Raw genomic sequence first — 16,211 nt, forward strand, 5'->3', positions numbered from 1 at the left:
CTCTCTTACTTACTATGCAGTGAGGACTATGGGTTTGCTGTTGCTAAGTCAGCTGACAACACATGACTGCATCACTTAACAATGAAAATTTTGGTCCTAGTTACTGTCGTTAAGTGATGTCTACCAATCATTTATTTCTGAATTATTAACTCTAGCTTTGTATACCACAAGAGATGAGACAGATAGCATTAGCTATCTATCTGGAAGGCTGTCAACCTTGAACCCATCATGATCAAACTCCAGACTATGGTAATAGAGTTAGCCTGCAATATGCATTGTAACCACTGCACCACCAGGGCTCTTATACACTTGGTTTAGAAGAGTATTGCCAAAAAGAACCAGAAGAGGAGAATCTGCTATGCTCTGAAAAATGTCGTTAGTAATATTTGTGTCAGCGTTGCAGACACATTATATAGTATTTCTCATGTTGCAGGCACCAAATGGTAGATTTGATTTTTGGAATGCTGCTTTTAAATTCTGTTTTGGTTTAACAAAAAAAAAAAGAGAATAGTCTAATGAGATCGTTAATATACATTAAGATTTGTCAAGTTTCTATTTAAAATAGAGAAAGGCAGATGTCTTTTGTGGAAATGTCAGTGAGATCCAAGCAACCTAAGGATACGGAAACTGACATTTCTCCAGCTGGACAAATGGGAGGGTGGCTGGCAGGCATATGGTGCTATTGGCAGTCTCACAAATAATTGCAAGTATGTGATTAGGTTTCATTTTTGCATTCTGGAAGTTAGACAAAGATTCTGTCTTAGAACTCCAAGAACTTAGAAGACTAGCTTAACTTCGTGCAAAATTTATATTGTGGTTCATATGTAAAAAATGTGCTCACAAGTTCAAAGTTAACAGTGTAATGTTTATTTAAGAAACCATTTCCTGCAAGCAGTTTTCCATTTTTCTTATTGTGACTTCCTCTATGGCATGTTATAAGCAAGTTTTATTTAATTTTTTTATTGTGGAACTAAGTTATAAAATATCTTTTGTTCTGAATGAGAAAGCGGCTTCCCATGTAGTTATTAAAATGTAACATCTAGGATCAGAAGTAAAGATCACTAACTGAATATGTTAGTGACATATTCACTAACTAGAGACAGTAGTATCCTACATATGTCTGCTCAAAACATCTGCATTAAGAACAGGAGAGAGTAGGAGGTTACATAAAGATTTAAAAGATGATAATTTTAGCCTAAGGGATAGAATGAAACGAATAAATGAATGGTTTAGTGAGTGAACATTTTTTGTCTGATCCTCCCTTCCCTAAAACTTTGTTCTATATTGTTCAAGAAGGACTTTTTGAAGAAGCATTTGTGGTAGTCTAATGGAAGGGAAGAAGAAAAAAGAGGATGTTGTTCCTCTGACTTCCTTAAATAAAGTTCCAATCTAACATCATTTCCAGCACCACCCTCCACTCTTTCACAACAGAGTTTGAAATTGACCAATGATCACATTCACTTCTGCCAACTTCCAAATGCAGTTCCAGTCCATGGTCATCCTTTTTCCTCAGCATACCCAGCAAAGCAGTGGAAGAGTACGGACACGTTATCCAGTCTTGACTACCACCAGTTTTACAGTAACAAAATTGATCTTACCCTGTTCCAAAAATGAAAAAAAAACCCAAAACTTGATGCCCCCCGACCCCCGCCCTTCTCCATTTTTCAGTAGGTGCATTTGTGTTTATGTTCATCTGGTGCTTTGCTAATAAAAATAAGAGATTTTCAGGCCAGAAATAAAGGGAAGACAATCACAAGATAAAAGTCAGTTAAGGCATTTAACCAAAATGCTGTGAAGCACTTCAGATCTGATTCTAAGGAAAGGAGTACCCAGAGATGTGGACATAGTCTGTCAGCAGCATCCGGAACCAAACCAACCTGGCTTCCTGCCAAACTTCCATTTAAAAATATCTGAGGGTTGAAGCTGAAATGGTACCTTTTTGGTTTTGATAACTTTCCAACCAGCAGTTTCCCAAGTAGGTGTTATCTTGGTTGCATGGTGCTGCAGCAGCTGAATTGGAGAGGGAGGATTAATTATGAGGAAATAAATTCTGAACAAAGCATACTTAAAGAAGCAAGCTCCAGCAGCAAGATGCTGAAGAGAGGGTGTTGTGACTTGAACCCAGGAAAGATGGGTTGACGTGAGAATTATCATCAGGAAGTAAATAGAACATCCGGAAAGTGTGAAAAGCAGCTATAGTTTCAAATAAACAAGACAAGACCTAATGGCATTAAGAGATTAATCACCTTCAGAGTTAAACCTAAAGTGCTATAAAACACTCATGTGGAAGTTCCCAATTTCTGCTAGGATCCATACTAGCATCCGTACCTTTACTTCAGTGGTGGGATTCAAAAATTTTTACTACCGGTTCTGTGGGTGTAGCTTGGTCGGCACGGTGTGGCTTGGTGGGCATGGCGAGGGTAGTAAAATCTCCATTGCTGTAAAATCTCCATTCCCTCCCCTCTCCTGGGGGAAGGTTACCGCAAAATCCCATACCCTCCCCACCCCACTAACCTGCTTTCCAGCTCCGTTCTCCTGTGCAGGGCAACAAAAGAAGACCCCGCTGATCAGCTGGGACTTGGGGGGAAGAGAATAGATGAGGATGGGACCAATCAGAGGTGGTATTTGCCAGTTCTCCAAACTACTCAAAATTTCCACTACCAGAACTGGTCAGAACCTGTTGAATACCACCTCTGCTTTAGTTCTGCTACAAATTTACTTAATGACCTTATCTGGCTACAAAACAGGTTGTAGTTTTTCTATAATCGTTTGCTGTTATCTGCTGGCCTGGTTGTCGTAAGAGTTGCAGGCTAGATTTGATAGCCCCAATTTCTTAAAACAATTTAAAATCAGAAGCGATAAAAATACATTTTGGACGCTACACTCAATGTTCTGTAATGTAATGGAAGCCTGGGGCATATGCTGTTTTGCAATGCTTTCATTGAGTAGAGTATGGAGAAATGTTCCTGAGATCACAAGAAAGATATATTCTTATGTGAGCTCCCTAACAGGTATAGTCTAGAATCCAAACTACGATTTCAGGTGGTTCTGGTTTTCATCTCAAACCATGTGTCTGAATAGGATATATTTTCTGGTATCAGCTGTGTGTTTATTAGTCTTCTGAATAATAGTCCAGTGCTGATCATTACAAATATTGACTCTGTTCTTTATAGCTGGGAGTTGGCCTTCATGCCCAGTGCAAATAATGAATAAATGAACAAATCCTCTTGAGAACGGAGCCATTTTAAGGAGCAATAGTTATAACAAGGGTTGCCAACTGATCAGAGGTGGGAAAGACGCATGGTGGTTATTCCTATGATTCTAGGAGCAAGCAAGCGAATATTTTCAAAATATGGGAATAAAATTTTTCACCAGTATGTTCAACTGTTGTAATGAGCAGAGTAATGGCTGGCATAAAATTTATCAGTTACCACCAGTATTTCTGACTTCTCTCAAAGAGTTTATGCGCTTCTCATTGCTTGAGAGTTAAAAGCAGTTAACATAACTGGCCTGTTGTTTGGGAGAACAGATCCAGATAATAAATAAATAACTGATTTGTAGAATAATTGAATAGTATTGGATTTGATAGTGAGGGAACAAATTTATAGCCAGCAATACTGGATGACTGGAAATATATTTCTTGTGATTATATGCCTGATATGTAATGTGAACACAGAACTAAATATCCTACTAGGCCAGGGATGTCAAACTCACGTTGTCACAGCGGCATCATGTGATGTATCGGGACTTTTTCCCCTTCACTAAACCAGGCATGGGTGTGGCCAGCACATGACACATCCAGCCCGTGGGCCGGCAGTTTGATAGCTCTGTACTAGGCCCTTAAGTCCATTCATCAAATTTGTCCTCTTCTAACAGTGCTGAATCAGCTACTTCCAGAAAACCTCATAAGCAGGGCAACAATACAGTCCTCATTTTGTGTTGTTCTTTCCCAGTAGGTGTGGCAAAGTACTTCTCAATCTTATTTATTGATTCTTATTATCCTTATATCTGCTTTAGTGTAATGGGAAAAAGCAGCAAAATACTTCTTCTCAGAAGTATTTCCTTTTCTTTCTCACCCCCACACAATCTTATACGCCCATGCTCTATTGATGTTCCACAATACTTAGACAACTTGTTCTCAGATAATATGTGAGACTTTTTGGAATTAAAAAGAGCTTATTCACAGTGATGGTGGTTTAAAATTGCAGCCTGAATCACCTTTTAGTTATGTTCTGACTAATCATGCTTTCAGATAGACGGCTCTTTGGGCATTGCTTCTGTTTTTAATAAATGCAGAAGAGATATAAGTAGAGAATTCTAATGCTTTCTCTGCCATCCCCATTCCACCTCCAAGAGAATGTGGGAAGACCATTGCACAATAACAGCCCCAACTGGAAACTATTATTAAATCACCTATTGATTAAGAATATATAACACTAGTATTGTGGCTGAATTTGTATCCTAAGTTTATAAATTACATAGTATGGATGTTTATAACTCTTCTCTCAAACATTTGCAAATCTATTTACAGTATTTGCTTTTAGAAGCCACGTCAGTGTCTGATAATTTTAGGAATTGGACAAGTAAATATCTAAATAGCAGCATATTTATGGTAGTTTTAATCAGAATGAATGAAGTTCCTTTTAATGAAAAAAGGTACAAAAGGAAAGTTCTCTTTTCCTGGTTTGTCAAAGTCTCTGCCACACTTGTTATCTCTAGGCATAATTTACTGAATTTACTTATCTTAAACAAGTCCCATGCTTGTTTGAATAACTTTTATGTGGGATGGCCCGATGATAAGCAGGATATACCTGCTGAAATTCCTTTTACTTATCACTTTTGGGCTTGTTTTACTTCTGGCCACTGTAAGTAGAAGACTTTAAATGGACTTTGCATAGAAAACATTGCACAAGGATAACTTTAAAGTGAATTTTGTCCACCGAATGTAAATAGTGGAACATAGGACATAGTAGGACACTGAATTTTTATTTGTTAGGAGCCAAATGTTGATTAAACTAGAAGAGATTCCTTTCACAGAAAGAGAGAATGGATTTTCATTTCTGTTTTTCCAGTTTTCTTTAGTGCTTGCTCTCAAGTTTGGTAACTGTTTTCTTGCAGCTTTGCGTTGCCAGCAAACTATTCATTGTTCTGGCATGTCTGTGTTGTCATATAAAGCTGAGAAAAATGCTGCCTCTTTTTCTGTTTTCTGTAGAATAAGATTTTTGCAAATTAACTTGCTTTAACTTGTTGAAGTCTTATCCTAACTTAAGATCATACCCTATTGAATTGTTATTACTAAGGTTTAGGTCATTTGGAAAAGTAGTGTCAACAATTCTAGGTTGATGGTATAAGTAACCACAATATGAGCAGAACCACATGATTAACTCCGTAGCTGGATTTTCCCTTGTAAGGAAAATAGAACAGCAAAGAAATTTGTTTTCTGTTATATGCTCAGTTTTTCTTTGATGGCTCTAAATTTACTCAAGCTTTTAAATAATATTTAAAATATTCCAGAAATATAACTCAGGAAAATTATGTGCTGCTACTGTATATTTTAGAATACTGTACATTGTCATACTACAGGAAATAAATCAAATCAAAGTTTATACAAAGGGATCTTATTTCATAGGTAGGAAGATAAATAATTCCCCCCTTTTTTCCAGACATTAAATGGTTTGGCATTGGAAATAGAAGGGAAATAGCAGCTGCCCAATCTTTCATTTTTTAAAAACAGACCTTAGAACATAGATTTGCAGATAAGTTCTGTAACTGTTATGCAGTTCTCATCACATGCATTTTTATTCTTATATTGACTCCATAATAATTGAAGGGTTTGCTTTCAGAAGTTGTGGGTGCTCCAATACTGGAGGTTTTTAAGAAGAAATTGGACAGTCATTTATCTGGAATGGTATAGGTTTTCTTGCTTGGAAGATCTCCAAAGTCCCTTCCAATTCTGTTATTTTGTATTTTGCAATTCTAGGTAGGATATGAATAATTTAAAGCAGCTGTCATTGTTGCAAGAAAGACTGGACAAATGTCTTTCCATCTGATTATGGAGATGAGGATGGATTCCAGACCCTGGCAGTGATGACATTATCTAGTTGGATAATGAAACATCTGCAAGCTCAGAGATCACTAGAAACTCCACTTTTCAACCCTGAGCTGCAGATATTCTCTTTTATTGGAATAGTTGTTTTCTGCAGAATCCTGCAAATTGCCAATTAGCTGTTTCTAGGGCTCTGGTTAAGTCTCTTGTGGTCTTATTTACGTGGATTGCAAACTATTTCGAAAGAGTACAAGATTTGTTTTTTAAACACTATACTTGTAAGTGGCACCATTGAATTCTTCATGCCAAGTGTCACCTTCTCCCTGCTGAAATAACAAGATTCTGAACACACCACACCATCACAGTAGAAGAAAACCAGGATGTGACATAATGGAAAGCACTAAGTTATACCATAAACAGACTGGTAGGAGACTCAATTTGCTTCCCAAACAGGAATTCTGCAGAAATTAAAAGGTATGACTCAGAATGAGAAGAGAAATTAATTTTTTAGACATAAGTCATTCTTTTTAAAGACTCACCTCCAATTCCTTTTCTGGTATGCTGTGAGTGAGATAAGGCAGTGTAAATCTGTGGTCTAGCTTTGCTGGCTGAGGAATCCTGTGAGTTAAAGTCCACAAGTCTTAAAATTGCCAAGGTTGGAGACTCCTGGTCTAGAAAACTTTTATTGGCTTTGTTCCCATGATCATAGCAATTATGCATACTAGCTGGGTTCATGCATTACAGAAAACTCATAATATGGTTTACTTAGTTTTGGTTCAGTGTATTGAACACAGTAATCGTAGCCTTTGTGATGTGTAAATCACATCTTTGGATAATGTATACACTATTGCAAATCCAATGTATTGCAATGCATTTTAGTAAATCAATATTTCTTAACCTTGGTAATTAAGATGGGTGAGGTTCTACCATTGTCCAGTATGCTGGCTGGAGGACTCTGGGAATTAAAGTACACCAATCTTAAAATTGTCAAGGTTAAGACAATAAATCATAGTTAAAGAAATCAAAGCTTAGCATGATGCACTATCCTGACTACAGTGTGAAAACAAATGGACAGTCTAACTCTAAAACATCTCCGGTTGAGTATTTCTTGCATTCTGTGCCTCAAATGAATATTGTGGAGAATGAAACTTTTTTTCCTTTTATGAGTAATACCAGTTTACTTGAAGTGGTTTGAAGTCATTCTTTCTACAATCAGTTTGCTCAAAAAGTAAAAGAAAAGTGGGGGAAAGGAAATACTATTACATTACTTCTGTGATACTTTCTTTGGAAAGGAAATGTTCAGAATAAATACTATAACAATGTTGTCTCATTTGACAGTTTCAGCAACCACACCCTTATTTCATAACAGCAATGTACAAATAAAATCCTAATCAGTCTGGTTTTTATTTTTTTTTCCAAAGTAATCCTCCTGCTTCTGCGTAAAATGAATTTTGTAGCCAGATTAGGCATGAAATTAATTTAATATTACCTATACTATGGTATATTTAATAAACAATACAGCAGTATTTGAGAACTTCCATGAGAATCTAATATATCAAATGAATTTTATAGCTATTTATCAGTAGTTATTAAGATAGCCTTAGAATTTATCAGATAACAAATAATAATGGCAGTTCATATCCACACATAAACTAAATAAACCGTAATATAATTTTACATAGTTTGGGAACTCAATTTGACTTGAGAAACAGAAGAGAAAATATGGGTAGAAGTATAAACAGGTCATAGTTATTGTAAATTAAAGCTACCCAAGTCATTTTCTATATATATAGTGATTGGAAACCATGGTTTGATTAATCAAGGATTGGCAAAGCCACAGTTGGCTGGGTTCACATTCCTATTCTAAATATAAATAATGATTTAGGGATATAACTCCCAAACAAAAAACAAAGCAGATATTGTAAGGTCCTTGTCAATCATGTCAGATAACATTTTTGTTAACTATTAAATCAGTTGCTGATCTGCAGAAAATTACACAGCCAATCAGCATAATTATTTTGAATAATAGTACATGTTGCCAAGAAAATTCTTCTCCGCATTCTCCAAAGAAAATAGAGAACAAATCTCTTTTTTGTATGATGGCGGGATATGATTGAAACCTTGCTGTGAACTAATCATTGGCAATGAATGGATTGTGTCATTGAGGGATATAGGGGAGCCAAATATTTAACTCATCCATGATTATCCATCAACAAATGTTTTAAAACTGCTTTTCTCTAGGTCAACTTTATATGCTGAACTTAAAATCACCTGTACTTTGCTATAGAAATTCATTGCTGATCCAACTCTCAACATATGACTTTCCCCATTATTTCTAATTATTTATCCAGCATTTATTAAAGAGAGAATATTGGCCGGCCTATACAGTCAATGGCTGGCCTGTACATTCAATAGCTGGCCTATACATTCAACAACATACTTGATTTTCTCAAGTAAGAAAGTTAGAATATTTTTCCTGGAATGCTAAAGTGAAAGGCACATTAGACTCATTCTCCTTGGACTTCTATATGAATGCAGAGAAAGTTCCCTTTCGAATTCTGAATATTCTCTCCAACGACTTTGCTAAATATAGCAAAGTCCTCGAATTACGACCACAACTGAGCCCAACGTTTCTGTGACTAAGCGAGACAGTAAGTCTGTTTTGCTCTGTTTTATAATCTTGTTTATAAAATTTATAATTGTTGCAGTTCAGAGGTGGGTATTCATCAGGTTCTGACCAGTTCTGGAGAACCAGTAAGCGGAAATTTTGAGTTGTTTGGAGAACTGGCAAATACCACCTCTGACGGGAGATTTTACAGTATCCTTCCCTTGCAATACCCACTAAGCCACGCCTGCAGAACCGGTGGTAAAAACTTTTGAATCCCACCACTGCTGCAGTTGTTCAGTTAGTAAGACAGTTGTTAAGTAAATCTGATTTTGCTTGTCAGAAGTTCTCAAAAGGTGATCACATGACCACGGCCCATTGGAACCATCATAAATACAGGTAGTCCTCAATTTAAGACCACAATTGAGCCCCAAATTTATGTTGCTAAGTGAGAAATTTGTTAATTTTGCCCCATTTGTACATTTGTTAAGTGAGTTTTGCTCCATTTTACTTTTCTTCTCTTGCCACATTTGTTAAGTGAATCACTGCAGTTGTTAAATTGGTAACCTGGTTGTTAAGTGGATCTGGTTTCCGCATTGACTTTGCTTGTCAGAAGGTCACAAAAGGGGATCACATGATCCCAGGACACTGCAAACTGTCATAAACTTTGTGAGTCAGCTGTCAAGCATCCGAATGTAAATCGTGTGATTAAGGGGATGCGGCAACTGTCATAAGTGTGAAAAATGGTCATAACTCACTTTTTTCAGCACCGTTGTAACTTCAAACAGTCACTAAGCGAACTATTGTAAGTCAAGGTCTACCTGTATGAGCCAGGTGCAAGCATCCAAATTTTGATCACGTGACCATGGGGATGCTGTAATGATTTGTAAGTGTAAAATGTGACCATGTTGCATTTTTCAGTGCTATTGTAACTTCGAACAGACTTTCAAATTATTGAAAGTCAAGGATTCGTAACTTATTCTAAACAGGTAGCATCTTGTAACAAGGTTCAGAGGCATCCAGAGGAATGCAGTTAAAGAGGATTTGGATAATGCTGCAAACATACATGTGCTTGTTAGTTCGAATAGCAATGATTAACCATGAAGCTATTTGTCTGAAATGATATATTTGCCTGAAATGATATAGGGCAGTGATGGCGAACCTTTTTGTTGTGGTGTGCTGAAAGTGTGCGCACCAGTGGTGGTATTGAGCCGGTTCGCACCGGATCGGGTGAACAGGTAGCAAGAATTTGGCGTGGGTCACCGAACTGGTAGTAAGTTCTGGATGGCCATGCCCCCCACCCAGTCGCCCTCCCGCCCAATGCTCGCTCAACCTGCCCGCCTACCTGACATTCGCCTAAGGTATTTCTTTCTTTTTTTTCCCTCCCAACAATCAGCTGTAGATAAGATCAGCTGTGCTGGGAATTCCCTTGCTGAGGCTCAGCCCCCCCTCCATTTTTTGTCTTCCAGATCCCCAGACAAGCCTTAGGGGAGCAAAAATGCCCCCCCCCCGAGGCTTCTCTGAGGCTAGGAAGCTCTCAAAACAGAACTGGGAGGGGTGCTGCATGCCTCTCCCATGCTCTGTTCCTTTTCTTCCAGAGCCCCAGAGGAGCCTTAGGAGAGCAAATATGACACACACCCCCGAGGCTCCTCTGTGGCTAGGAAGCTCCCCAAAATGTTTGGGGACTGCAAAAAAAAAATCCACATGCCCCCAGTCACTTGGCCACGCCCACCAAGCCACGCCCACAGAACCGGTAGTAAAAGTTTTTGAATCCCACCAATGGTGCGCACCCACAATGCAATGTTCCCCACACACCCCTGTGCATGTGTGTGCAACACCCCCCATGCCCCCTTACCTGCACTGTGCATGCGTGCACCTCCAAGTTGATATTCAGCCTGTTTGAGGCCATTTTCGCCCTCCTGGAGGCTCGAGGGAAGCCTCTGCAGCCTTGGGAGGCTGAAAAAAGGGCCTTCCAAAAATACTGGAAGTGCCAAAACAGGCCCGTTTTCAGCCTCCCGATGCTCCAGAGGCTTCCCTCGAGCCTCCGGGAGGGCGAAAACAGCCTCCCCTGGGCTCCAGAGGCCCTCCGGAGGCTGAAAACAGGCACTTCCAGTATTTCCGGAAGGCCCATTTTTTGGCCTCCCAAGGCTGCGGAGGCTTTCCTTGAGCTTCTGGGAGACCAAAAACAACCTCAAGTGGGCCAAAAATCAGCTGGGAGGTGCACACAAGTGCAGTGCAGGTAAGTTTGGCTGGGGCTCACGTGCCCGCACAAATGGCTCTGCATGCCACCTGTGGCACGCATGCCATAGGTTCGCCATCACAAGTATAGGGTTTCCTGCTTGATCAAGGGATTGGACTAGAAGACCTCCAAGGTTCCTTCCAACTCTGTTATTCTGTTATTATTATGCAACACAGTCCCCCTTTGCCTAGAAGTTTTGTCTGTGGATGGATACAGTAAATTTGAAGCCTACAATTTAAGTGCTAATATTACTACAATATGTAGATCTTTTACAATGTAAAGCATGTTTTTCAATCTTGACAGTTTTAAGATGTGTGGATGTCAGCTCCCACCATTCTCCAGCTAGTCAACTGGCTAGGGAATTCTGGGAGTTGAAATCCACATATCTTAAAAGTTGCCAAGATTGAAAACACTGAAGTATCTTCCAGATAGATTGATATACAAAGACATCAATTCCCAGCATTCTCCAGCTAGTCAGCTGGCTAGGGAATTCTGGGTGTTGAAGTCCACATATCTTAAAAGTTGCCAAGGTTGAAAAATACTAAAGTATCTTCCAGATAGATTGATATACTAAGCCTACCAGCTTCAGCCATCAGAGTCATAATGGCTTGGGAGATGAGAGTTATAATCCAAGACATTTGGAAAATATCAAACTGGAATAGTTTACGTTTTCAGCCCATGGCCATTGCGGTATTTGATAGCTTTGAATCATGTAGCAAATCTGAGCATATTCGTGATCAGTAGTGATTTTCAAAATCTCAGGCCTAAGCTGCCAATTTCTCAAAGGAAAGCATTGTTTTTCTTATAGTACCATAAGTGTCCTCTTGATAACATATTTCCATTCTTTCCTTGCAGGCTAATTGGCACGGCATCAGTAGCACTCAAGGAACTAGTAGGCACGCAAAGTAGATCTCTTCCATACAAGCTCATTCCCCTACTAAATGAAAAGGGACTAGGAACTGGTGTAAGTGCCCTCTTTATTTTTATTATTTAGCTGGATAAAATGTTTCAAAAACATGGGGAACTTTTCAGAAGTATAAATCCGGAGCTGCAATCAAAGATGGCTGAGAGGAAAGATCAGATGATTATTTATGAATGTATTTATACATTAAAATAACTAACAAAACAAATATATACATGTTAAAAGGAAACATATCTATACATTGGTTTTTACTGGTATTATTCCAACATACTGCTTAAACTACTTGGTATCCTTCTGAAATGCAGCCTATGTTTAAATACTACATTCATAAATTAATATTACAGCTCCAAAGAACTGGTGATCCAAATTTTCTCAAATGGTTAGTCCTCAACTTGCAACCACAATGGGGACCAGAATTTCTATTGCTAAGTCAGTCATGCCTGATTTTACAACCTTGTTTGCCACAGTTGTTAAGTGATTCACTGCAGTTGTTAAAAGAATCATGAGGTTGTTAAGTGAATCCTGCTTTCCTCTGTTGGAAGAATTATCCTTCTGGGTTCAGTTCCAAGGAAAAAAACACCGGAAACATGGAGGTTGTTTCGAAAGATGGTTTAAAGGGGGACAGGATCACATGTCCTGATGAAGAAGGAAGGAAAAAAGGGCTGAGATGCTGAGAGACCTTTAGTTTTATAACCTGTGTTGGACCCCACCGTAGTGTTTCCTGTTCCTGTGCAAGAAATGTATCCCATTGGCTGTCAGATTCCCAGGGGCGGGGGTCTTAACTAACTTTGTAGGCTTTGTCTGGACTACATGGCTTCACCTGAGTGCTGGCTGATACAATCTTCCCAGGCCAGGTGGTGAGATGGGTAGAGGCCTTTGTTATGTAGAACACTCTGGCCTAGGCCTTAATGGCCCATTAGCAAATGGGGAGGGGCAGATTTTCTGATCTCTGAGGTGAGTTTTTGCTTCTGAATTTCTACTCTTTTTAGGGGAAATATTCTGCCTTTTTAATATTTCCCAGTATATGTCATTTTTCTAGGAGAGGGTAGGTGCTAACTTTCTACACCTCGTTGGTTTTTCTTGTTCGATGTTGGATGGGAAGGTCACAAATGGTAACCATATGAGCCCTCTGCATTGCAACCATTGTAAATATATGCCAGTTGCCATGGACCAAATTCTGATCACGTGACCATGGAATGCTGCAACAGTCATAATAGCAATAAGCACTTAGACTTATATACCGCTTCACAGTGCTTTACAACCCTCTCTAAGCGGTTTACAGAGTCACCATATTGCCCCCAACAACCTGGGTCCTCATTTTACTGACCTCGGAAGGATGGAAGGCTGAGTCAACCTTGAGCCGGTGAGAATTGAACTCCTGGCAGTGAGCAGTGAGTTAGCCTGTAGCAGTGCATTCTAACCTCTAGCTGTAAATTCTAAGCTCTAGTTGTAAATCACTTTTATCAGTGCCGTTGTAATTATGATCACTAAACAAATGGTTATAAATCAAAGACTATACTGGACATACAAAATAGCTTCACGAAATTAAGAGAATATGTTAGATAAGCAACATGGGTGGCCTGCAGGTCCGTAGGAGCTTCTTGAATTTATCCATTGCAGCATTTGCAAGTTCTTTTTTCTTTTAATTTAGGCAACAATTGATTTGGTGGTAGGCTATGAGCCACCAGCTGGACTTCCAAATCCAAATGATCCAGGGGGAACTAACCCAGAGAGCACTGAAGGTATGCTACAACCACCATTCCCACTCATCCTTCCATAAGCAAAGATAAGCAATAAATTGTCCCAAGATATTAGTTGCCTGAATTTTAGTATTATATGGAGAAACTTTCCACTTTTTCTTTCCCTCGATCTGTGGACTAGCGTAACTTTCTCTCCTTCTCCTTTGGCACTGCTTTGAGAAGATCAAAAACACCTTTTGGCTTTAACACAGCACTGATGTTGTTACTTAGTTTGGGTAATGAAATTGCAAGACAACAACCAGGCTCAGAAAGCATCAAAGACCCTTGATCAGTGGTGGGATTCAAAAAATTTTACTACCAGTTCTGGGGGCGTGAATTGGTGGGCATGGCAGGGGAAGGATACTGCAAAATCTCCATTCCCTTCCCACTCCTGGGGGAAGATTATTGCAAAATCCCATTCCCTCCCCATCCCACTAACCTGCTTTCCGGCTCCGTTCTCCTGTGCAGGGCAACAAAAGAAGATCCAGCTGATCAGCTGGGACTCGGGAGGCAGAGAATAGATGGGGGTGGGGCCAGTCAGAGGTGGGATTTGCCAGTTCTCCAGAACTGATCAGAACCTGCTGAATACTACCTCTGGTGGTGTGTGTGTGTGTGTGTGTGTGTGTGTGTGTGTGTGTGTGTGTGTGTGTTCATTCCTAGGGACATATAACACAGTGCATTCAACCTTCAAAACGGAATTGAAACTGAAATAATATATTTCACATTAGCATTTGCAATATGCAACTGCCACACCCTACCATAAGGAGTGAAATTATAACGGGCGATCTACTGTAATGCCTTAATAGGAACTGTGTTGCCCAAATAAAATATTTCAAATAAAATTATTATTCTACTGATGTCACCTAGTGTTATAACGTTGAAGTGGATAAGTAGCAACAATAATCTACATTTCAAAATCAGCTTCTCTCAAATTATTTTTTTTCAGATTCCCCATTGGACAGAAATCAAATTATTACAAAAATAAAAATTGCTTATAAAGATAATAGGAAACAAGTGGTTATTCTAAGGGCTTTATATAGTCCCACACAATAGTCAAAAATAAAATTGTTCTTTAAAAAATGCCACTTCAGACTCCAAATGCAGATTTGTACAATGTTATTGTGATTTTGGTTAAAAGAATACATTGCTTCTTTTATTTAACTTGTTTGTGTTTAATTAAAAACTAAAGAGCCAGCTTATTTTTTTACAATACAATTTTAAGTTTAAAGGTGACACCAACTGGAAAAACTAGTTTTTTGTACCTTGGGGGATTTTCCTATTTACAAAGTTTTCTTTTCTCACCTAGGAATTAAGATAGCATATATCGGCTATTCAGCAGGCTGTCTATAAAACTAATAAAATGGTTTTCATAACATAAAAAGCCAAAAATTTTGGAGAGGCTTTAAATCATCGTAACAATTATTTTGGTCAGTTGCAGCTGGAACAGGGAGCTTCAGGTCTAAACCTGATTTATAGACAGGAGGTAAAAGTGGCTGTCATTGTTTCTTTCCCCACCCAGTTCTTAAAGCAGCTAATTTGATAACCAAACTGCAGTATGTAGCCGAACTGTTTCTTTCAACCGTCAATCCTACGTAACTGGAGAGGTAGCAGCTTTCACATAGCGTTTGCAAAAGTCCAAATTATTACCAGACGGCAGCACAGTGAGAGAAAACTCTCATTCTTTCTTGACATCTGATGGTGTTTCTGTAATCTAGACAGAAACTCTATTTAATCTTTGTGTGTCATATAACTTTTGTTGAGCCTTCTATAACGTACTAGATAGCCTGTGAGTTGATGGGTCATTGTTAGAGTTATTTTTCTTTTCCAAACAGAGAAGCAGAGTGATCACAGGAGGGTCAAAAAAATTGCAAGTAACTTTCCATTTCCTGTCGGCTCCCTCATTAAGTTTCCTTGTGAGAAGCTGACAAGAAGCATTGGAATGTTCCTTTCTCCCTTCCTTCCCTCCCTCCCTTCTTTCTACCACATCAAGTTTAGGCTTCCTGCCAGCTTCCCTATTGTCTTAATAAATATTAATAATAGGTGCCCTGAAGGGGAAGGTGTACAAGGGTGTGGTAAATGACTGGAACAGTGTGATTTTGCTTGTGGAAAGCTTGCAGGGAGCGTGGACAATCACAGCTGAGTTTACACTTTTTGCTGGCATTCTCCATCTTATGTGTCCTTGGATCTGGAGGAGATGTGGACTCCATCTGCTCATCTTCGATAGACTCTGGCAGCTACTCCAAAACTTCCCATGAAAATCATCCAGAACAGGGGTGTCAAACTTGATTTCATTGAGGGCTACATCAGGGTTGTGTTTGACCTCAGTGGCCCGGGGTGGGGGCATGGCCAGGTGTTGGTGGACATGGATGGGGGTTCGGTGTGGCAATGGTGGGCGTGACACGGAACTCGTGTCAGGGGCACCTGTGTGGCCAAGTGCTAAGGCAGGACTTCCCTGAGACCCTTATTCTCATTATAATCTCCTTCCTTCCTTTTCTTCTTTTTCCTTACATCTTCGTTCTCCTTTCTGCTTCCTTCCCCTCTTTCCTTATTTTTCCTTCCTTGCTCTCTTCCCATCTTCCCTTCTTTTTCTTTGTCTTTCTTCTTTCCCTTTCCTGTCCCTTCTTACATGCTCAAATGCAAAAGGGGAAATATTTCTCCTT

The 16,211-nt window shown here is 39.2% G+C and overlaps 1 protein-coding gene across 1 annotated transcript in view; it reads left to right on the plus strand.

Annotated features, from left to right (window-relative positions):
• MYOF (myoferlin) overlaps positions 1-16,211 on the plus strand; it is a 102,478-nt gene that overhangs the window by 11,165 nt on the left and 75,102 nt on the right. Inside the window, 2 exon segments of the mRNA XM_087932439.1 lie at positions 11,746-11,854; positions 13,464-13,554. Of these exon segments, the coding sequence (XP_087788565.1) occupies positions 11,746-11,854; positions 13,464-13,554 (200 nt within the window).

The sequence above is a fragment of the Pseudonaja textilis genome, chromosome 4 (assembly GCF_049901715.1).
Source record: "Pseudonaja textilis isolate UNSWEBS1 chromosome 4, rPseTex1.2, whole genome shotgun sequence".
NCBI lineage: Eukaryota > Metazoa > Chordata > Lepidosauria > Squamata > Elapidae > Pseudonaja > Pseudonaja textilis.